The sequence below is a fragment of the Spermophilus citellus genome (assembly GCF_964194105.1).
Source record: "Spermophilus citellus genome assembly, chromosome: 4".
Lineage (NCBI taxonomy): Eukaryota > Metazoa > Chordata > Mammalia > Rodentia > Sciuridae > Spermophilus > Spermophilus citellus.
Window position 1 is genome coordinate 4,205,020 of NC_138185.1, and position 23,463 is coordinate 4,228,482.

General features: G+C 45.2%; 2 protein-coding genes across 2 annotated transcripts; one reads left to right on the forward strand and one right to left on the reverse strand.

The window, feature by feature from the left end:
• Window positions 1-1,078: 1,078 nt before the first annotated feature.
• Window positions 1,079-5,716, forward strand: SYS1 (SYS1 golgi trafficking protein). The gene is made up of 4 exons (XM_081291771.1): window positions 1,079-1,224; window positions 1,436-1,673; window positions 3,246-3,313; window positions 4,497-5,716. The coding sequence occupies exons 2-4, from the start codon at window positions 1,512-1,514 to the stop codon at window positions 4,735-4,737; spliced, it is 471 nt and encodes a 156-aa protein (XP_081147897.1). The 5' UTR covers window positions 1,079-1,224; window positions 1,436-1,511; the 3' UTR covers window positions 4,738-5,716.
• Window positions 5,717-10,788: 5,072 nt separating this feature from the next.
• Window positions 10,789-16,081, reverse strand: TP53TG5 (TP53 target 5). Its single transcript, XM_081291443.1, has 4 exons — window positions 14,966-16,081; window positions 14,642-14,772; window positions 14,235-14,274; window positions 10,789-12,943 (listed from the first exon to the last, which is right to left on the reverse strand). Exons 1-4 carry the CDS (start codon window positions 15,113-15,115, stop codon window positions 12,299-12,301), a joined length of 966 nt encoding a protein of 321 aa, XP_081147569.1. The 5' UTR covers window positions 15,116-16,081; the 3' UTR covers window positions 10,789-12,298.
• Between the last annotated feature and the right edge of the window lie 7,382 nt (window positions 16,082-23,463).

Here is a 23,463-nt window from a genome sequence, read left to right on the forward strand (position 1 = left end):
CATCAGTGCTTGTGCTTTCTGTCTCTGGGTATCACTACTCTGTCATCTAAAACAGTCACAGTGTGTCTGAGAGCAGGCTAACCTTTTCCCCAGCATCAGGAAATCAACGTTGTAATGTTTGAAAACTCTTTGAATTTTAATCTTAACTTTGCCCTTGGGCTTCTCCTGTCCTCTCTCTCGGCTCCCAACCTCGCCCCCCATCCCCGGGCCTGTCACCCACCCCCAGCATGTGTGTGTCTGGTACTGGGGACTGAACCCAGCGATGCTCTACCACTGAGCTACACTCCCAGCCCTTTTTATTTTATTTTGAGACAGGGTCTTTTTAGGTCGTTGAGAGTCTTGATAACTTGCTGAAGCTGGCCTTAAACTTGTCATCCTTCTGCCTCTCAGTCTCCGAGTGCGTGCGCCACCGTGCCCGGTGCCACTCAGTTTTTGAGACAATATCTTGCTACCCTTCTGTGGCCCCTGATCACTTGTAAAACGGGAACATTGGCAAAATGATATATAGAACGTGCAGCTCCCCTCTCCCAACGCCAGTGCTTGGGATTAAACCCAAAGGTGCTCTACAATTGGGCATGAGCTACATCCCCAGCCCTTTTATTTAATTTATTTTTTGACAAGATCTCTTAAACTGCTCAGGCTGGCCTCGAATTTGAGAAACTCCTGCCCTCGCCTTCCTAATGGCTGGGATTACAGGCGTGTGCCCCGCTCTGCAAACTGTTTTCAATTTATCCTTGACTTTAAATCGAAGAAAACATTGAAAACCTAAGATAGAAATAGTTACTATTTATCATTCCGCTAGCACACACACCTTCTCCCCGCTCTCGGCCGTCCCGTTTCCCTTTCCCCAGTCGCTCTCCTTTTTCTCTAGCTTCCCCTCAAGAGGGCACGCAAGCTCCACAGCTTGGGTGCCTCACTTCCATTCGCCTTCATCCTTCCTTCTGCGCATGTGCCCCGCTCTTTTCCTGGCTGCCTTTACCCTCTAGGTGGTTTCGGGAAAGGTTGCACATACTGCGCCTGCGCACTCTTAGTCCGGCCCTCTCCGCCGTCATCCCCGGAAACGCTTCCTTCCCACGCAGCATCTACAGCCCTTCGGGTCGCTGGGTCTTTGCCTCTCTAGGCCGTAGGGCCTCTCCTCCATGGTTCTGTCTGTCAGTCGGGTTTTGGGAACCGGCGGATGAGGCCACGCCACGCGCGGATGCTTCATCCTTGAGTCCGTCACCGGTGAGTGAACCCCAGAAGAGTGTGTGTGCGGCGGAGGCCGAGCGGCCGGCGTGGGCAGGACCTCCCCTCACTCTGGGAATGGGTCTGTCCGCCCCGCCCTCCCCCCAACTCCCGGAATGGGCTCGCCCCTGGGTCCCAGTCCCTCCTCCAGGCCCGGCGGCGTTGCCAGGGCGACGGCCTGCCGGCTGAGGCCCGGCGTGTGTCCCCGCAGGTGGCGGGGCGGCCCGGGGCCCATGGCGCGGCGGTGCTGACAGAGGCGCGGGCGGCGGCCGGGCCGGAGGGCCGGCATGGCGGGCCAGTTCCGCAGCTACGTGTGGGACCCGTTGCTGATCCTGTCGCAGATCGTCCTCATGCAGACTGTCTATTACGGCTCGCTGGGCCTGTGGCTGGCGCTGGTGGACGCGCTAGTGCGAAGCAGCCCCTCGCTGGACCAGATGTTCGACGCCGAGGTAGGGTCCCCGGGCGGCGCGGGTGGGGTCTCGCCACACCGAGTAGCTCTGTGGACCGCGTTCCCGCGTCGTGGCCCTCGGGAAGGGCTTTTACCCTTCAAAGTCTCAGCTGCCTCATAGGTGACATGGAATGACAGACGACAGGCAGAGAGTGAAAGGAAAGGGCCTGGATAGCATCGTAAATAGGCCTGCGTCCCAGGCCACTCTATGGGTCTCCTCCCTGAGTCTCTGAATCCAGATTCTCAGAGCCCATCCTGGGGAGAGGAGTGGATGAAAAGGCATTCTTGGGGTTTCAGTGGAAACTGCCTAGCCTTTGGGTCATAGCTTCCATTTAAGTTCCACTTTACTTGCTGTGTGACGTGGGGCCAGTGTTACCTCTCTGAACTTGCTTTCATGTCTGCAAAATCATGAAACTGTTATCGGAGAGCATGAATTTCAGTACAGAGATCCTGTACTTAAGAGTCCAATCTAGGCCCAGACATGTCAGCTCTGGGAACTTGGGGAACTTGCTTCACTTTTTAGAGCCTTTTTGTTTTCCGGAAAGTGGGCAGAATAGTCCGACCATGTCACTCTCAGTAAAACGTTATGAAGCCCAGAGGAGCTTAGAAATAAGTACTTTATAAAGTAAAGGAGGCTGCATCTGAGAAGCAGCTATTGGTGTATGGTAATGAACACAGGTCATCACCTTTGCTCAGCCAGGAGACCTGGCCGGAGTTCTTGCCCCTGATGCATACTCTTTGCATAGCCTGTGGGCAATTTATTATTCTGATAGATGTAGTAATAATAACAGAGGCTTTTAGCATAGTGACCAAGGTCTCAGGCTTAGGGGCAGACTCACCTGAATGAATCTCAAGGTTTTTATAAGGATAATATGAGATAATGGATGTCATGGGCCTTTCTCCGTAAGCTGAAAGTGTGGTAGAGATATTTGGTCTTCATTAGTGTGTGTCAAGGGTAGCAGAGGTTCATACCTACCAGGCACAAAGTAGTAACCTTGTAGGAGCCTTCATTCTAGGAAGGGCACATGGAAATCTTAGGCTGTGTTGAAGAGCAACTGAGGTGCACAGCCTGAGTTCTAGGTCAGGGGTCAGCAAACCTTTTGGAAATGGGGAGGTAGTAAATATTTTAGGTTACAACTACTCAGCTCTGCCACCATAGTGCAAAAGCAGCCAGAGATGATAAGTAAGCGAATATCTGAGGACTGTGTTTCCATAAAACTTTATTTACAAAAGCAGGTGCTTCACCTGTGGGCCAATGGTTTGCTGAACCTCTTTTTCAATATATTGTATCATTTTGGGCAATTTAACTCCTTTGAGCTTTTATGTACTGCTCTGTAAACTAAGAATAGTAATTCCTTTCTTGCCTACTGTGAAGATCAAATGAGGTACCATAATGGATGTATAAAAAAGAACCTTGTTGGAAATAGTCTGTTGAACAGTCCAGTCAAAGTGGGCATTGTCCTTGTGTGCTTTGGGAAGAATGCTTGTGCCTTAGGAGGCCTGCTGGGATCCTAGAGCCTGGGGCTCTGCCAAGTCACTTCTCCAGCATATTTCCATTTGTGATTCCCCTCAGATCCTGGGCTTTTCTACCCCTCCAGGCCGGCTGTCCATGATGTCCTTCATCCTCAACGCTCTCACCTGGTGAGTATCACCAGTTTTATTATCCAGCTTTGGGGGTCTTAGCACTGGGACTAACTTCCTAAATTTGGACATGAGACATGCTGGCACTTGTTCCTAGGGAGTGTGGACTGAAGTGGGTGGCAGAGATCAGTTCTGGGATTAATTCTATCAGGGAACTCCTTCTGTTGCTGTTTTGACTTAGTTGCAAAGCTCTTGTCACTATGTGTGCTGCCTGCATGATAGCTTCCATCTCAGATTACTTTCCTGATATGGCATGAAGTGAGGAGAGGGTTAGACTGGGAGTCAGGAGAACTATCTATCCATCCTTGGTCCCTGTGCCATTGGCCTAGTTACTTCCCTCCTCTCTGAGCCTCAGGCTCCTTATCTGTACACAAGGAGTTGGACTCAGTGACGTGTAAGGTCACTCATGACCACTGCCAGTCTCTTGAGAGGTGGTTTAGTGTAGTGATCAAGATCTCAGGCTCAGAGGCAGACTCACTTGACCGAATCTCAGCTTTACCACTTTGGGCAAGTTAAATCTATCTAAGCCCCATTTCCTCAGGGGCTAATAACATTGCCTGCCTCATAGTTGTAAGGATCAAGTGAGTTAATTCACAGGAAAAACTTAGAATGATGCCTTGTACGTTGCTATTATTATTGACCTTACACTGGAATACTTGAATACTGCTAGGCTAATTTTGAACTAAATTTGTCTCCCACATATTTTCTGTTTGGCTTATACAGAGGTCAGCCCACACATGAAGTTTAACACATTTTTTCACTTAGTTGAATGTCAGTATGTTTTATAAAAGTGCAGATTTATGGCTTCTCTTGAATAATGGGAAGATGGATTGCAGGCTACCCTTCTAGTATGGTAATGTTTGCCTAAATGCAAGTAGCTTTTGTCTCCTATTAAGCTAGAACATGTATAGTTTTAGGATGCACCACCATTCCCTAGCTTCCTTCTGACAGTTGCCATTTATCATCAATCTCCTAGTTTTATTTTCTTCTATTTAGTGTGATTCACTCTTGATGTTACCTACCAGGTTCCTTTAGGCATCTAATATTGTAACACTTGCTTCACACTTAACCTTGCTCGCTTCTGACCACTATGCTGCCATCCTAATTTTTCCCTATCCCCCAAATAACCTAATCTAAGGCCAGGACAACCCAGTGACAACTCACTGCTGTCCTCTCCCAACAGTGCCCTGGGCTTGCTGTACTTCATCCGGCGAGGGAAGCAGTGTCTGGATTTCACTGTCACTGTCCATTTCTTTCACCTCCTGGGCTGCTGGTTCTACAGCTCCCGTTTCCCCTCGGCGCTGACCTGGTGGCTGGTCCAAGCCGTGTGCATTGCACTCATGGCTGTCATCGGGGAGTACCTGTGCATGCGGACGGAGCTCAAGGAGATCCCCCTCAACTCAGCCCCTAAATCCAATGTCTAGAATTGGGCCCTTTGGACACTCTACTGGCACTTGGGCTCCCCAACTTGGGCTAGTCAGACCTTCTGGATGAGGTCCAGCCCAGGTCTGAGAGGAACCCTGGAAATGTGAAGTCTCTGTTGGTGGAGAGATAGTGAGGTCCCGTCAAGAAGGCAGGTAGCAGTCAGGATCACAGCTGCAAGAATGGCCTCTGTCTGCTGAAGCCTTGGTATCTAGGAGGTCAGGAAGGGGACCTCCTTGAGGGTCATATCAGATTTGGAACCATGTCATTCTTGAGCCATCACACCTGTCACCAGCCTATTGTTTTAAAAAAGAAAAAAAAAAATCAAGGATATCTGATTGGAACAAACCACTCTTCTAGTCATCTGTCTTACCCCTGGACAGCTATTACCTTTGCCATGTTGCGGAACTACAGTGATTCTTTTTAGAGCAACGGATTTCTGGAGCCATAGCCACAGAAAGAGATCTAGTGCAAAGTACTATGCTACTGTCAGGGAGAGGGCGGCAGACCCAGACATCAAGCGCAAGGAGAATGCAAAGCCTGTGCCCTGTTACACACATACATGTGTGCACCCAAGAACCCATGATTAATTTCCTTCAAGTTCCCACTCCTGGGTCCCCACCCTGATGCCAGCCTTCCTCAAAGCAGGTCATAGGACCCAGAGAAGAATCCCATCATCACTTCCAGTCTAACCCTCATATTGGGGTCACTGCCTGCTCTCTAGGAATGACCAGGTTCCCAAGCTCCTACTGGATCTCGGTACTGGCAAGAGTTCCTTTTTCCTGTATTATTTGGAATTCTCTGGTGGGAAGGGCATGGTGGGTGCCCAGCTTTAGGAAGCCCAACTTTCCAGCCCAGGCTATGCTGATAGTGCTGAGGCAGATAAAAATTTGCTGCTAAGATTTTTCTTTGGGGTAGAATTTCTTGTGAGGGGCTTGCAGCTCTCCTTCCTGTGTACAGAAATACAGTATTTTCCATGGTTCCGTCTGTACTTCCTTTGTAATGCGTGGTTGGAACTGAGATAGATGAATAGCTAGGCAAAGGATCTACAAAGAATTGTTAAGTTACCTTATCCTTTCCTGGACCTTCAAGTTATTCCTCCAATTGGTTAAAATATGAAACATGCAGGGAACTCTGCCTCACTCCATGTCCCCACCTCCCACACCTATAGCTCTTTTACTATGCCTCTGGTTAATTGCCATGACTCTTGGGACTTCCCTCCACCCCCTCTTGCTGCTGATTTCTGAACATGTTTAACAGAGCAACACCACTTCTGCACTGAAACCATCAGTGTTCTTTGATTTCTCTGGATTTTGCCCAAGAAAGCTGTCAGGGTTTAGCTTTTAGTGTTAGAGTTACATAGAAAAGTTTTGTCTCTCTAGGAGCCTTTCTAGCCTCCTGGCTCTGAGCCTTGTGTAGGGAACCAAACCTTATAGAGGCAAACACGCTTGGGTGGAAGCTGGGAAAGTGCTAGAGTGAGGCAGCTCGAGAACTCAAAGTGCTGTGGCCAAAGTGGATGGAAGCAGCTTGTTACTGGGGCATAGTAATCCTGGCTGCAGGGTCCAGGAGATCAGACCAGGGGTTGGTGGATTTCCCCCTAGAGACCACAAATTCTACAGGCATGTGACTAACTTTTTGAAGGGCTTCAGACACACCCCATGTGGCAGCTCTCTCCCTTGATGAGCTGTGGTGGCTGTTGCTGCCGCTATGGTTGGACCACCTCTTTAGGATTTCCTTTGAGGACTGGTGCCACTTTTTTTCTGCATATCTTCTGTGATGACATGTCTTTGTCTCTTGAGTGCTACTTTAACTTGGAAAATGCCCCAAATCAGGAGAACCAGTCCCCCTCTCAAGAATATTGTAACCAAGTTGAGTGACAGGGATCAAAAATATGTGACTTTAAGCCAGACAACAGTGGTACATGCCTGTAATCCCAGCTACTCTGGAGGCTGAGGCAGAAGGACTGCAAGTTTTTAAGGCCAGCTTGGGCAACTTAATGAGATTTATTTTATTTTTTTTTAAAGAGAGAGTGAGAGAGGAGAGAGAGAATTTTTTTTTTAATATTTATTTCTTAGTTCTCGGCGGACACAACATCTTTGTTGGTATGTGGTGCTGAGGATCGAACCCGGGCCGCATGCATGCCAGGTGAGCACGCTACCGCTTGAGCCACATCCCCAGCCCCAACTTAATGAGATTTTAAGAAAAAAAAAATGACTGGGTATGTAGCTCAGTGGCAGAGCATCTGGAAGGTGTGAGTCTCTGGGTTCCATCCCTAGGCCTTCCCCCCCCCCAAAAAAAAAAAAAAGTCACCTTAAAAGAGTTTTACAATTCTAAGTAACAGAAAACAATTTCTGGAACTAAGTTCCAGAGGACTGAGCAAGGCAGTGATATGTTTGTCATCTGAATAATCTATTAAGTACTTAATAGGTATCCAGGAGTGAGCTAAGGGCGATGTCTCCTTTCTCAATCTTCCCAACAACCCTCTAAAGTAGGAAATACCATCATCTGTATCTTATGTATGAGGAGACTGTTGAGAACTTACACAGGGTTACATTTTATGAGCTGGCAGTATCAGGATTTGGGCTCTGGTAGTAACATTATTAAGCATCATTTTGATTGGTTAAACAATCACCTTATAAGCATACCTCACCATCCCATTGTTTTAAATACTAAGGATGAATAGTGCTTTGTAAACATTACTTTCTAAGAAAAAACTGATAGGCAGTATATTAAATATGGCCAGAAGTTTCCCAAGTGGTTCTAGAAATGTAGAAAATGTCTTTATTTCCAAATTATAAAGGATAGTACCGAGGTCACAAAGCTATCTCCCTCCTATTTCAAGTTGATAATCATGACTTTCTACTTTCTAACCATTCAGAGAGAAAAGTGGACTGTTGCATAATTGCTTAGAATAGTTTATAACTCTGAAGGAGGATGGGAAAGGAGAAAGTGATGTCTGGCTCAGAGGGCACCTCTAACCCCTTGCTCTAGGCAACCCTGTCCAAATCTGAGTCAAATGGGAGCCAGGATGGTAGTCAAAAGATATCTGGGAGTGGAGATTGGTGGGAAGCTCCAGGTGTCCCTAAGTTCTGGTGGTACATAGCTCAAACAGGCTGTCCTAGAAGTTGAGTTTCTTGGTCTCCTTCCTCTGACTACCAGATCAGGGTGGCTTTTGGAGGGGAGAGCAGTCAGCAATCAGGTATGGAATATCTCCCTGTACCTGTAGCACAGGGACCACAGATACTCTGGGGCGGGCTTCTGGGAACCCAGAGCAGGAGGAGTAGGGGTGGACTCAGGGTGCCAGAAGAGCCTGAGGGTTTAGAAGCCACATCTTGCTCAAGGAAGCTAAGCCATGTCCTGCCTCTGCCTGGGCAAGTCGGTGTTATAAGGGTCCAGTGCTGGAAGACTTTAAAGAGCAGCAGTGGAGTGCAGGGTTAAGTCCTGGAATCCTCATTAATAGCTGTGAGATCTTGCGTAAGACACCCAACCTCTCACACTACCTCAGTTTCCTCATTTGTAAAATGAGGGTTAATTGTAGTCATCCCTCAGTGTCCATGGGAGATTGGTTTTAGGATCCCCAAGGTTATCAAATTCTGAAGATGTTCATCTCTTTTACAAAATGGCTCAGTAAAAAAAATAAAAATAAAATAAAGGGGAAAATACCATATTATTTGCACATAACCTACATTCCTCCTGTTGTATACTTTAAATCATCTCCAGAGTACTTACAATTCCTAATACAATGTAAATGTTATGTAAATTGTTGTTATACTATAGGGAAGGATCTGTACATTTTCTGTATGAACCCAGTATTGTCTTTTTCCCCAAGTAATTTTGGACTACAGTTGAATCCATGGATTTGTAATTAGTAGGCTATTGCTTACCTCTCCATTTTACATAAGTGGACAAGACTTTCTTATGAGCCTGTGTTATCTAATGTTAGATAGGTGGCTGGCTTGTCTGTGATATAGGTGCCATCACCAAGTATTGAGCTGTTTGTGCCATACCCTGCAAGTGGTTAATTTATATTCCTGTTTAATCTAATGAAACAGGCACCACCATTCCCTGCATTTTGCAGGCAACATTTGAAGATTAGGGAGTAAACAGCTTTCCCCAACAGGGGCTGCAGCTGTAGCTCAGTGGCAGAGTGCTTGCTTAGCACATGTGAGGCACTGGGTTCAATCCTCAGCACCACCTAAAAATAAGGCATGCTGTCCATCTGCATCTGCAAAAAACAAAACAAAATAAACCCCACAAACTAGCCATGTCTGCCTCAAAGGCCTCATCCTCTTCACATTTCAGTTGTTTGAACTTACCTGGTCCAAATAATTGGGACAGTATTGGAATCCAGATGCCACTTTAGCAAAATGTTGTGAATGTGAACATAAGTTTGGCTTGTTAACAATCATCTAGTTCTCTAAAAGCTGACAAGATGCTTGAAAGCAAGAAAAAGGGTCAGTACTAGCCTCAGGGTTCATTATGGTAAAGGGCCCGGGAGAAAGTTTGGGGAGAGGCCAAACATTTGGTTCAATACCTGGCTTCATGTATTGGTCAATACCTATTCAAGCTGGCTTTACCTACCTAAGCCTGATCCACTTAAGACCCTCTGAAATGGATATTAGTATCCCTATTTTAAAAACAGATGAAATAGTCTCTGAAAGCTCATGTGACTTATTAAACATCAATATAAGTTTAGATTCAAAAATTTAGTTTCCCCTCCTGCCCGGGTTAACTGTTTGGGAACCATTTGTGAGATATCTTCCTTCCCAAATCAGGATCTCACAGAACCCAGAAGAGCCTCAGACTAAAGTGGTTAAATAAGAGGGTTGTGGTGGGGAGATCCCAACTGTGGGATTGTGAGAAGCAGGTTGTCAGAGGCATAAACGCCAGGGGAGGTGGGGGTAAGGCTGGCAGGTACACTGCTGCTGGGAGTCACTCTTCCCCAGGACCTGCAGGTTTTGCTCTCCTGGCCATGCTGGATCCCGCCCTCAGCACACAGGCTCCCCTGTGCTGGGTGGCTCTTCTTGGGCAGGTGGGGACCAACTGCTTTCTGTGGAGCAAAGTGGAAGTTGCCAGTCTTGCCTAGGTCCACCCTATTTCCCCACTTGGGCTTCCACCTGAGGTCCCCTAGGCTATGTAGGGAAAGGGGAGGAGCAGAAAGGATTTGGAATTTCTGTTTGGGTGCATGGTGCCCTGACTGCCCACTGATGGCAGCTCAATCCTAAAATTCATTCAGAGGTTGATGGATCAGGTGCCTGGGAAGGAAGATTGAGTAAAGGTTATTTTCCAAGGTTGATGGGATTGATGGTGGGCGCGGGGCACAGAAGTGCAGACTACTGATGGAATGGGTTGGAGTAAAGCTGAGCCAAAAGAGGTTGCGTGGGAAGTTGCAGGGGTAGGGTGGGGTGGGGTATGCCCTGTAAAGGGGTGCTATGCTTAGATCTCATTGGGAGGTAGGAAGCCTGCAACAGAGGCGCCAACTCAGGCTGAGCCGTTCAGGCTGGGGCACGGGTCCCAGATTCCAGATCCACGGAGACCCAGTCGCCCAGCTGAGCACTTGTTGAGAGGAGGGGCGCTAGCAAGGGGGTTAAGGGGGGAGCCCTCCCATAGGTCACTCTTTTCCAAAGGGAACTGCCCTGTCTTCTCCCGGCAGGGTTCTGCGCCTCTTGATGGCTGTGGTCCTCTCTGGGAGGCACCCTCCCTGCATAGTGTGCCTCCTGGGAATATGGAGGATTATAGCTTTTGGAGGAAAAAAAAAAACTCCCTGGGCTTCCCTTTCCCCAACCTTTGGCTCCTATCAACAGAGGGCGACGCCCACCAGATGGATTCCACACGGCTTGGATTCAAGGACGGACTTGCCATGTCACTGGAGCAGCAGAGATGTGGTGCCAACTCCCTGTCTACCTGGTGTTTTCTGTTGTGACCCAGGTGGGCCATATATGGAGGTCCAGCCTTTCTTGACGCGAATGCACTGATAATCAGGGTTGTTATGGACTAGATGCTGGAACTGCTTCACTGCCCGGTGACTTCCAGGCCTTCTTTCTGCACCTTCTGCCACTTCCCAGCTGAGTGAGTCAGAGCAAGTCCCTTTTTCTGTCTGGGCGCCAAGGTTTCCTCCAGCTTGCAGAGCCATTGTGAGGCACCTTGGGCCCAGGAAGCCCACGGCAAATGTCCTGCTCTGACTTCATAGAGAAGAGTGCTGCGCTCAGGAGACCCACTCGCGAGGGGAGGGCGAGGGGAGGGGGAGGGGAGGGGTGCAACCCCCAGCTCTAGACTGACCTTAGGAACTTGGGGCTGGGCTTTGGGGATCCGGAAGTCGTGACACACACTCCCTTGGCCACCTTCACCAAGGGCCTTTTTTCCTCTATCCTCCCAACCTCGCATGAACTGGTGGAGCCAGCGGCAGCATTTTTCGGTGCCATGTGGAAGATTTTATTTTTAGACTCGCAAATTTGCCCGCCCAACCCTCCGGTCCAGCTGATTGCGCGATCTCCGCCCTTTCCTCACACATCAGGCTCCCATCGGGTCACTCCACCTGCGTGCACAGAGACCTCAGTGTTAGGTGCTAAGATCGCCCCTAGAGGGCGCTGTTGCTTGGTAAGAGGGCACAGGGATAAGTTGGAGATGCTGGTTTTGCTGAAGGGGAAGCCTTCCTTTAGCTGGTCCGCCATAGCTAATGGTCCCCTTCTTTCAATGGGGCCTCGTTGATTCCTTGGAGGGATTGAAGTAATGTGTTCTTCCTATTTTCTTTTTATTTCCTTTTACTTTCTTCTCTTTTTTCTTAGTATTATTTTGCTAAGGAACTTAGAGTAAATTTCATTTGAAGCATAAAAAAAATCAAACAAATGGAGGGTTGATTTGGTAGGATTGGGGATGGGATGCAGCGAAGCCCAATCTGACCACGTTCCTCCATAAACTGGTTCATTTAAACCCCTATGAGACTGAGAGCCACAGCAATTCTAGGCCATCCCAAGGCCTCCTGGCAACAAGATGACCCACCTTGGAGCCTACACTTTCAGTGTCTTTCTTTCCCCAGAGCCCCTAGTTGCATTCTGAGAAACCTAAGTCCTGCCATTATCCTGATGTTTGGCTTGGTCAATGGCTTCCCCCTCTCTGGCAATAGAGACAGAGCCTCCCAGCCCTGCCAGTCACTGTCCTTAAGACTTGGGATCCCAACTGGGCATGGTGGCACATGCCTGTAGGCCCAGCACTTGGGAGGCTGAGGCAGGAGGAATGCTTGAGCCCATTGAGTTTGAGACCAGCCTGAGCAACAGTGAGACCCCATCGCAAAAAAAAAAAAAAAAAAAAAAAAAAAAAAAAAAAAAATTAAGATTGAGGCTGGGCCCAGTGCTGCATGCCTATAATCCCAGCAATTTAGACTAAGGGAGGAGATCACAAGTTTCAGTCCAGCCTGGGCAACTTAACTCCATCTCAAATAAAAATAAAGGGCTGGGGATGTAGCTCTGTGTTAGAGCACCCCGGATTTAATCCCCAGTACCACACCAAAAAATTTAAAAAACCTTAGGATCCTGAGCCTACTGACTCTAGGGCTCTGCGTCTGGCTCAGGGTGTGCACCTCCCTGTCACACCCACCTTGTATGAATGGTACATAGGCACCTCAAGTGATGCAGAGCAAAAGCGGGTACAGCAGCGCTTGACCCAGCGCAGGCTAGAGGGTCTGCACATGACGCGGGGCCCTGGGAGATGGATTCGTCTGGGCAGCCCCTCAAACCAGATATTCTGGCCACCTGTATCCAACTGCTTCATGTCCCCCATAGGACTTCTGTGGTAGTGGGTTTTCAGGAAGATGACTCTGCGGCTCCCAGTAGATAGTTGCTTCCTCCTTGTTCCAGTGTTCAAGCCTTGACTCCTCGATGTCCTTGGGACCTCAGGCTCCACCTGATCTAGTGGCACTGTTACAGTTGGCTCCTTTTCCTTGTTCCTTTTCTCTGATGCTATCTCGGGCTTCCAGTCTTCGGCCCTTGTCTCCTTAGATTCCTCCGTAGACTCTTCTTTCTTATTCTCCAGTGTCTTCTCAAGGAATCTAGCGTCCTGGAGTTTTTCGTTATTCTTTTTCACTTCATTGCAGACACTGTCTCTGGCAGAGAGAGAAAAGGCTGTCAGCAGAGCAGGACAGGCTCTGGTTTCCTGGCCCTGTCCTGAGGAGGTTGCTATGCAGCCAACTCGGGATCCTGTTGAGAAAGAAAGCTAGAGAGGGGCCGAAAAGGAACTTGTCCATCACCCAAAGGCCTGTGCCTAGTGACAGGGTGTGGTTATGTATTGGCAGAGGGATGGGAGAGGCTGGGAAGGCAGAAGGCACAACAAGTAGTTACAGCATCTAGGAATACATGATGTGCGTCGACCACCAGGTTAGGATCCTGCCTCTGGATTTCAGTTGAGAGGGTGAACAGTCCAGAGGGTGTGTTTTTGTTGTTGTTGTTTTGTTTTTTGTTTTCAGATCATGTCTCAAGAAACATTAGGGTTCTGAGGAGGTGTTTCCAAGGCCCTCACTGCCCCAGGGTGAGGGCAGGATGAGGGCAAGATATTCCCTAACAAAAATATAGTTCGGGCTGGGGATTGATATTGGAGAGGTTCCACTGCTTTAAAAAGAGTTGGGAAGCAGGCATGGTGGCACATGCCTATAATTCTAGCTACTGAGGAGGCTGAGGCAGGGAATTGAAAATTCAAGGCCAGCCTCAGCAACTTAGGGAGGCCCCAAACAATTTAGCGAGACCCTGTCTCAAAATAAAAAAATAAAAAGGAGTGGGGCTCAGGGGTAGGACACTTGCCTGGCACCTGTGAGGCATTGGGCTCAGCACCACATAAAAATAATAAAATAAAAGTATTGTGTCCATCTACAACTAAAAAAAAAAAAAAATTTAAAGGGACTGGAGGTTCAATCCGTAGTACCAAAATAATAAATAAAGGAAGTTGGGAAACTGTGATGCTTCTGATTCTGTACTTCCTGGTTGCCTGCATCTAGGAGGCCAAATCAGAGGACCCCAGAGGAGGACATAATCCCCAGGGTGTCTAATAGACTGGCCCCCTGTAAAACCCTATCATAGCCCATTGTAACCATGTGGAGAGGCAGGCTCGAGATAGCAGCAATACTGGTGATGTAATGGATGCTGTTAATTGGAGGCCCACTGTCAGGCCCAGAATCCTCATGAGACTTCTGCTAAGTATGAGGCAGTGAAGTAGCAGAGTAGCTTGTAGAGCAGCGGCTTTGGAGTCAGACAAATGAGGGTTCAGAATCTGCTCCTTCCTCTTACCCACTATGGAACTAGGGTGAGAAATTTAACCTTGGCTTTATTTGTAAAGCTGAGATAATTCTGTGTACCTATTAGGATTCTTGGGAAGAATAAACTAAATGGGCAAATACTTGTGTAGTGCTTAGCACAGTAGCTGGTGTTAGGTACTTAACAGGCACCTAATATTAGCTTTCTTAATATTCTGATGTGACTTATGAGGAAACTGAGCCTCACCAAGATATACTAACCCTCAGACTTCGGGGGCCAGTCTGCAGGTGAATCTCTGGGCTGGGTTAATGGGAGGGAGAGGAAGAGTGACCCCACCCACTCAGTGCTGCAGGTGGTGCTTAGGTTCATAATTGAATGACTACAGCAGTGTTATGGCCATAGCTTCAATATCAGATAGGAATGACTTCAAATCCTAGCTCTTCCACTCTTCAGTTCAGCTAAGTGAGCTAAGTCACTTCATCTCTTGAGTCTCAGTCCCCATCAGTAGTAAAACAGGTATAATAAATCCCTGTTTTAGAGAGCCTTTGAGAAAAATAGACCTATTCTCTATTTTCTTTAAATAGACCTATTCTCTATTTTCTTTAGCACACCCCTGTTCCAAGTAACGACAGCTATTGGGTCCACGGTGAGGGTAACGTGGGCTCACCCAGAGGAAATACGGAGCATCTTCGGAACTCTGAGCACTGAATTCCAACACCGTCTTGCTAGGCTATGCAGTTCTTGGATCCTGCGGTTGGAGCTCTTGAGTAGCTTCAAGAGTGACAAATTTCTTAATACCTATTGGGGGCAAGAAACCAGAGAAACAGAAGCTTCAGCTCTCCTGGGATAGCCTTCCTGTGCCCTGCCTCTGGGTCATTCTCAGCTCAGGACTGGGTCTGCTGACTCCTCTGGGGCATGTGGCCTGGCAAGCAGAAGCAGCTCTGCACCTGGAATCAGGCTCCCTTAAACTGGGGTCAAAATGAGCTCTCACCATTTTAAGTCGGTTCCGCTCAATTGTTTTGCAGACAGGCTGACTTATCTTGTCTTGTAGTTTCTCATCTTGCATCTGAGGGAGGGGGAGAGAGAGAGAGTCAGCTAGTGCAGGAGGAGTCCCCCGAATGCCTCCATTATGCCTCTCCATTTGACCAAATGTGGTTTGATCAGCCCCAGACTGGCAGTTTTGTCACCCTGGTTTGGGAGCAGAACTGGGGAGACCATTTTAACTCTCTAGATCTCCCTTCATCCTTCACCTTCCCTTCCCCCTAGGCTGGAAGGCCCCTGTCCTTGGTATGCCTGGACTCTGTTAAGGCCCCTTCTAGGGGCTAACTCCAGGGTCCAGTCCAAAGTCTGACCTTGGAAACCACTTTGTTCTTGGGCCCCTTTGCTGATGGACTCATGCTGGCGCTGTGAGGCCTCAAAGACTGAAGGAGCAAGACCGGTGCCAGGCACTGTCTGTGCCCTGCCCCTCGCAGTTCAGACAGCACTCAAGCCAGCATCAGATAGTGGTGCTGGAGCTCCCAGGCAGGGGAGCTGTGACATCACTGAATGTGACAGCAACAGGGCTGGGTCTCCAGGGAGTTTGTGTGGAGGGCAGGAGTAGAGGGTGGAGGATGAGAAGGAAACTCCCATCTGTGGAGAAACACACACAGTAGGGGACAGGCAGCTGCATACGTGATCATAACCTCCCTGTGAGGTAAGAGGATTATCCCCTCTTTTTAAATGAGGAGGCCAGGGTTCAAAAAGGTTCAAAATGGCTCAAAAATGTACAGCTCAATGATGGTGGAGCTAGAAACCTGACCAAGGTCTCACAGCTCAGGAAACCTGGCTTCTCAAATCATGCTCATCTATTCTATTGTGTCACTTGTGTTGACTGCACTTGCTACATGCCAGGTGCTTTTTTAAATTCTGGAATAAAAGAAATTCATACTCTCAAGGAGTATACTTTCTAGTGGAGGAAAAACAAAACAATGTGTATGAACATAATGTTTCATTATTTACCCATTGAAACAAAATATATGTGGTTGTGTGTTTATTATACATTTTAGATTTTATTTTTGGTACCAGGGACTGACCCCAGGGGCACTTAACCACTGAGCCACATCCCCCAGCCCTTTTTATTTTTTATTTTAAGACAAGGTCTTCCTAAATTGCTCAGAGTCTTGCTAATGCTGAGGCGGGCTTTGAACTTGGTATCCTCTTTCTTCAGCCTCCAGGGTCACTGAGATTAAGGAATGTGCCAACATACCTGGCTTAGATCATAGTCTTTTAATATTGAGGTTTATTTTCTCAGATTTTTTTTCTAGGTACAATGGAATAGTTTTTCTTTCTTTCTTTCTTTCTTTCTTTTTTTTTTTTTTGTTTAATTTATATTATTAACATTTTCTTTTTCTTTTTTGGTACTGAGGTTTGAACCCAGGGACACTTTACCACTGATCCTCAACCCAGCCCTTTTAGTTTTCTTTTTATTTTGAGATAGGTTCTAGGTAAGTTGCTTAGGGCCTTCCTAAATTGCTGAGGCTGGCCTTGGAATTGCAATCCTCCTATCTTAGCCTCCCAAGTTCCTAGAATTATAGGCCTGCACCACCATGCCTGACTTCTCCATTACTTTTTAATTTTTTTAATTTATTTTTCTTTTCTTTTTTTTAATTTTTAATTTTTGGTGCTAGGGATTGAACCCACAGGCACTTAACTACTGAGCCACATCCACAGCTCTTTTTATTTTCTATTTTGAGACAGGGTCTTGCTAAGTTGCTTAGGGCCTTCCTAAATTGCTGAGGCTGCCTTTGAACTTGTGATTCTCCAGTCTCAGACTCCCAAGTTCCTATCATAGGCCTGTGCACCATGCCCAGCTTCTCCATTACTTTCTTTTTTTTTTTTTTCCATTACTTTCTTAAGGCTAGACCTCAGTCAATAATATTTTCTTCTGTAAATATGTTAGGATTTGGGGGCCACAGAGTTATGGCCCCAAACTCAACTGCTCAATTCTGTTGTTACAGAGCAAAAGCAGCCATATGTAATAAGTAAGTGAATGGGCATGTCGGTATTGTAATAAAACTTTATTTGCAAGAACAGTCATGGATTTGATCCATGCCAACCCTGGTCCAGTCAACAACAATAAATTAAAAGCCAATTTGTCATGCTTACCTATTTCTGTGATATCAATACTCCTATCACATTTGATTTAAAGTTACCAGTTGAGGGACTAGGGTGTACCTCAGTGGTAGAGTGTTTGCCTAGCATACACAAGGCCATGGGTTTGATCCCCAGTGCCACAATAACAAAAACAAACAACACAAACAAAAAACAAAGTTTGCTAAAAAAAATTTTAAATAAAACTAAAAGGGCTGGGTTGAGGATCAGTGGTAAAATGCCCCTGGATTCAAACCCCAGTACCAAAAAAGAAAAAGGAAAGTAATAAAGAAAAATGTTAATAATGTAAATTAAACAAAAAAGCTATTCCATTGTATATAGAAAAAATATCTCAGAAAATTTACTATCACTATTTATTATATCACTAAACTCAGAATAGGGCCAAAATGCCCTGTAGCATGCCATTTGATGTTCTATGTTTCTACTGTATATAAATAAGGTCCAGAAGATGCACATGACTGTAATCCCAGGCCTTGGGAAGCTGAGGTAGGGGGATTGCAAGTTCAAAGGTCAGGCTCAATAATTTAGGGAGGCCCTAAGCAACTTAGCAAGATCCTGTCTCAAAAAATAAAAAGTGCTGGAGATATGGCTCTATGTTAGAGCACCCTTGAGTTTAATGCCCCCTCCCCCGTATCCACCCCTCAAAAAAATTCTAAAAGATGGTTACAAAGGTTAGAAAGTGATGGGTTTGAGGATTTTTTTTTCACATTTTTAATATCATTTATGTAATTGTAAATTTCCATACTTTAATTTTTAATGATGGCCATGGTTAACAACTAGCCTGCAGAGTTTCTCAAGATGTAGCAATTGACTTTTGTGAGCCTTTATGAATCAGCCCACCACTGTTAGGTCAGATGGAAATAAGTGCTTGGAACAAAGTAAACAGGTTGAAGGGGACAAGGCGGGAAAGGTAGAGGGTTTGCTGCATTAAAAAGTGGTGTCAAGGGGCTGGGAATGCAGCTCAGTTGGCAGAGTGCTTACCTAGCACATGTGAGGCACTGGGTTTGATCCTCAGCACCACATAAAAATAAAGTATTGTGCCATCTACTACAAAAAATATGTATTTTTAAAAAGTGTGGTCTGGAAAGATTCACCTACAAGATGAGATCTGAGCAGGACGTGGAGGAAAGAGGGAGAGGACAATGGTGGTGGCAGCAAGAGGAAGATAAAAGCAAAGAGGAAGTTGCAGTGGGCTGGGGACAGATCGTGGCAGGCTTTGAAGGACAGTGGTGGCTCTGGAGCTCTGGTGCCTAGCTGGCTGCATCAGAGGGGTCCAAGAGCTTGTGAGAAACAGCCTCCCGGGCACCAGCCTCCGTAGGCCGGTCCAGCACCCAACCAAGGTTTGGGCCACTCCACACCGCTGATGGGGACAGAGGGTACAGGCACAGGAGTGCTTGGCTCTGCCTTTGAGGGTGACGGACCAAGCCAAGACTGTGGGACGTAGTTCTTCATAGTTTTACCTTTTCCAGAATGTCCCATAATTGGAATCCTACGGTAGGGAGCCTTTTTGGATTGGCTTTTTTCTCTTAGTAATCTGTCTGGATTGGCTTTTTTCTCTTAGTAATCTGCATTTAAATTTATTCTATGCCTTTTCTTTCTTTCTTTTTTTTTTTTTTTTTTTTTTATACTTTTAGTTGTAGGTGGACACAATACCTTTATTGTGTTTATTTTAGTTTTATGTGGTGCTGGGGATTGGACCCAGGGCTGCACACATGCTAGGCGAGTGCTCTACCACTGAGCCTCAGTCCCAGGCCTCTATATGCCTTTTCATGGCTCATCAGCTCATTTTAGTGCTTAGTAATAGTCTATTGTCTGGATTTATCACAGTTTATCTTTTACCTACTGAAGAACATCCTGATTGATTCCAAGTTTTGACAATTATGAATAAAGCTGCTGTAAACATCTGTGTGCAGGTTTTTGGATGGACATATGTTTTTGATTCCTTTGGATAAATACCAAGGAGTGCAACTGCTAGATCATATATTTAGTTTTCTAAGAGACCACCAAATTATCTTCCAAACTGGCTCTACCTGGTACATACCTTTCAATGCCCACCCATTTGCTTCCTTTCTGAAGTTGTGCCCACCTAAGCAGCTCATCAACAAAGGACCAGATTCTGTACATCCACAGTGGCTCCCAAAAGCAATTTTTCATAGTCCATCTTGTTTGATTCTTCTATTTACATGGGAAAAAAACAGCATTCATAACCAGTAATGCACAGCTGGAAAATCTTAGGGATTAAATCTAAGGATCTTGCATGAGAAAATTCTACTCTTTAAAAAAAATGGTAAAATACACATAACATGCTGGGCATTGTGGTACAAGTCTGTAATCCCAGTGGCTCAAGGCTGAGACAGGAGGATTGCAAGTTTGAGGCCAGCCTCAGCAATTTAGCAAGACCCTGTCTCAAAATTAAAAAAAAAAAAAATAGGGCTGGGGATGTGGCTCAAGCAGTAGAGCGCTTGCCTGCCATGCGTGCAGCCCAGGTTCAATCCTCAGCACCACATACAAACAAAGATGTTGTGTCCGCCGAAAACTAAAAAATAATATTAAAAAATTCTCTCTCTCTCTCTCTCTCTCTCTCTCTCTCTCTCTCTTAAAAAGAAAAGGAAAAAAAATAGAAGGGGCTGAGAATGTAGCTCAGTGGTAGAATGCCACACATCAAAAATGGTTATGATGGGCTGGGGATGTGGCTCAAGCGGTAGCGCGCTCGCCTGGCATGCGTGCGGCCCGGGTTCGATCCTCAGCACCACATACAAAGATGTTGTGTCTGCCGAAAACTATAAATATTAAAAAAATTTAAAAAATGGTTATGATGGCAAATTTTGTGTTATATGATTTGTTTTGGGTAGTAGGGGATTGAAGTCAGAGGTGCTCTACCTCTGAGCTATATACCTGACCCTTTTTATTTTTTATTTTGAGGCAGGATCTTGCTAAATGGTTCAGGAAAGCTTGGAACTTGTGATTCTCTTGCCTTGGCCTCCTAAATTGCCACTGCACACCCAGCTCTTCAATGTGACCTTTTTTTTCCTTAATTTTATTTATTTATTTTTTTGGTACTGGAGATCAAACCCAGAGGCATGCTTTCCCACTGAACCACATCCCATCCACTTTTATTTTTTCAGACAGGGTCATGCTGAGTTACTTAGGGCCTTGCTAAATATTGAAGGTAGCCTCAAACTTGTGATTCTCCTGTCTCAGCCTCCCAGGTTGCTGGGACATTAGGCATGTTAGGCCAGTGTTTGTCTTTTTGGGCCTGATTTTAATTCACTTAGCATAACGTCTTCAGAGTTCCTTCATGTTGTAGCTCATGTCAGAATTTCCTTCTTTTTAAGGCTGAGTAATATTTCTATTGTGTATATACCACATTTTGTTTATACATCTATCAGTCAAAGGACATTTGAACTGTTTCTACCTTTTGGCTAATGCTGCTATGAAAATGAATATACAAATATCTCTTCCAGACCTTGCATTTAATTCTTTTGAGTATATACCTGGAAGTTGTTGGATTATATGGTAATTCTATTTTTGTGTGTGTGTGTGTGTGTGTGTGTGTGTGTGTGATCAAACCCAGAACCACACATGCCAAGCATGCACTGTACCATGGAACTATACAGCCAGTCCAGTAATGCTGTTTTTAACCTCATAGTAACCACCACATTGCTTTCCCCAGTGGTAATCCATTTTATATTCCCACCAGCTGTGCACAGGGGTTCCAGTGTCCCCACACCCCCACCCACACTTGATATTTTCTGTTTTTTTTTTTTTCAATAGTAGTTATCCTAATGAGTATGAGTTTCCACTCTTTTGTTGCTTCTCATAGTTTGTGCTTTTGTTCTTTAGGTTTTTTGAGGTATATTTTATTTTAGATACCAGTAAAATACACCCTTTTTAATATACCATTCTATAATTTTAAACAAATGTGTATTATTGTATAGCCGCAACAATCAATAGAGAGAATGTTTTCATAACACCACTAAGTTCCTTCAAGTCATCTCTGTGTAGTTAACCTCTCCTCCCACGCCCAGCCTGGAAACAAATGATGTGTTTTTCAGTCCCTGAAACATTTGCCTTTTTCAAAAAATCATACAGAGTCATGCAGTATGTAGCCTTTTGAATTGGGATTACTTTCGTTCTTTCTTTCTTTTTTTCCCCAGTACCAGGGATTGAACCCAAGGGTCCTTAACCACTGAGCCAAGTCTCCAGGCCTTTTGAGACAGGATTTCAATAGGTTGCTTACAGGCCTGTCTAAATTGCTGAAGCTGGCTTTGAACCTCTGATCCTCTTGAGCTGTGGGATTTCAAGTGTCCACTGGGATTACTTTTATTTGAGGTTCACACATGTTGAATATTAATTATTTGTCTCCTTTCCTTATCGTAGTATTTCATTCTATAAATATATTTAATCATTAAAGGATATCTGGGCTAGTTTCTCATGTTCAGTGATTATAAATAAAATTAATAAACCCATTTGTGCACAGGTTTTTGAAGGAGTACAGGTTTTTACTTCACTTGGATACCTACCTAGAAATGGGATTATTAAGTCATATGGTAATTATATGTTTAACTTTCTAAGAAACTGCCAAACCGTTTTCTGAAGGAGCTACACTAGTTTGTATTCCCACTAGCAATGTATGAGAGGACTAGTTGTTCCATATCCTTGGATACAATACACTTGGTATTGTTAGGTGATTAGATTTTACTAGTAGATATGTAGTTGTATCTCATAGTATTGGTAATTTTCATTTTACCTAATGACTAATAGTGTTGAGCATATATTCATGTGCTCATTTGAAAGTTGTCTTCTTTGATAAAGTGTCTATTCTTTTGCTCTCATTTGTGTGTCCCATCATCAGAAAGATCTCTCTGTGCTACCCCTGCCCCTCAGCCCACTCCTAATCCCTAGAAAACGATAATTATCTCCATCTCTATAATTTATTTCAATTTATTTTGTGAGCTGGGTGTGGTAGTGCATTCCTGTAATCCCAGCGTCTGGGAGGCTGAGGTGGGAGGAGTCTGAGTTCAAAGCCAGCCTTGGCAATTTAGCAAGGTCCTAACCAACTTAGTGAGATCTTACCTCTAAATAAAAAATAAAAAAGGGCTGGGGATATGGCTCAGTGGTTCATCACCCCTGAGTGCGATCCCTGGTACCTAAAACCAACAAAAAGATTATTTTGTGAATGGACTCATGTAGTATAGGACTTCTGAGATTGTTTTTTTTTTTTTTTTTTTCAGCATAGTGCTCTTGAAATCCAGGTTGCTGCATGTATTGATATTTTATTCCCATTTATAAACTCAAAAAAACGTTATAGAATCACAGAAGGTTTCCAAAAAATATAGAAAGAGATGTCCTGAGTACCCTTCACTCATTTTCCTTCAGTTGTAACATCTTGTGTACCTTTTGTGCTATGTCCAAGCCATTTGACAATTCATGTAGCCACCATAATCAAGATGCAGAACTGTCCTGTTGTTCCAAGGGTCCTTCATGCAGCTTACAGCCACAGCCAGTCCCTCCTTATCTCACTGCTAACCGCTGGCAGCCTCACTCTGTCTGTATAATTTTATCATGTCAAGAATATTATATGAGGGCTGGGGATGTGGCTCAAGCGGTAGCGCGCTCGCCTGGCATGTGTGCGGCCCGGGTTCGATCCTCAGCACCACATACCAACAAAGATGTTGTGTCCGCCGAAAACTAAAAAATAAATATTAAAACTCGCCCCCCCCATCTCTCTCTTTAAAAAAAAAAAAAGAATATTATATGAGTGACAGAGCTGTGGCTCAGTGGTAGAGCGCTTGCCTAGCATGCGTGAGGCACTGTTTTCTTGTCCTACGGTGCAGTTAAAACTCCCAAAACTCCTGTACCACATAAATATAAACAAATAAAGTAAGGTATTGTGTCCATCTACAACTAAAAAAATATTTTTTAAAAAAGAATATGAATGGAATCATATAGTATATAACCTTTCAAGATTATTTTTTATTTAGAATAATGCCCTTTATATCCTCCAAGTTCTTAAGTGAATAAATGATTTGCTCATTTTATTTCATTTTAAAGGAAAAAGACGCCTTACTGCTTTTCTAGCAAAGAACGTGAACTTGTTCCTTTTTTTGCTGCTCCATGGTGTGGATGCACCATTTTGTTTGACCATTCACCTGTGGAGGAACATTTAGATCATTTCCAACTCAGGGCTATTACAAATAAAGCTGCTGTAGACATTTACACACAAGGTTTTGTGTGAACAGAGTTTTCATTTTGACAGTTTTCATTTCTCTGAAATAAATGCCAAGTCGTGTGATTGCTGGATCATATGGTATATGTATGTTTAGTTTTCCAAGAAAC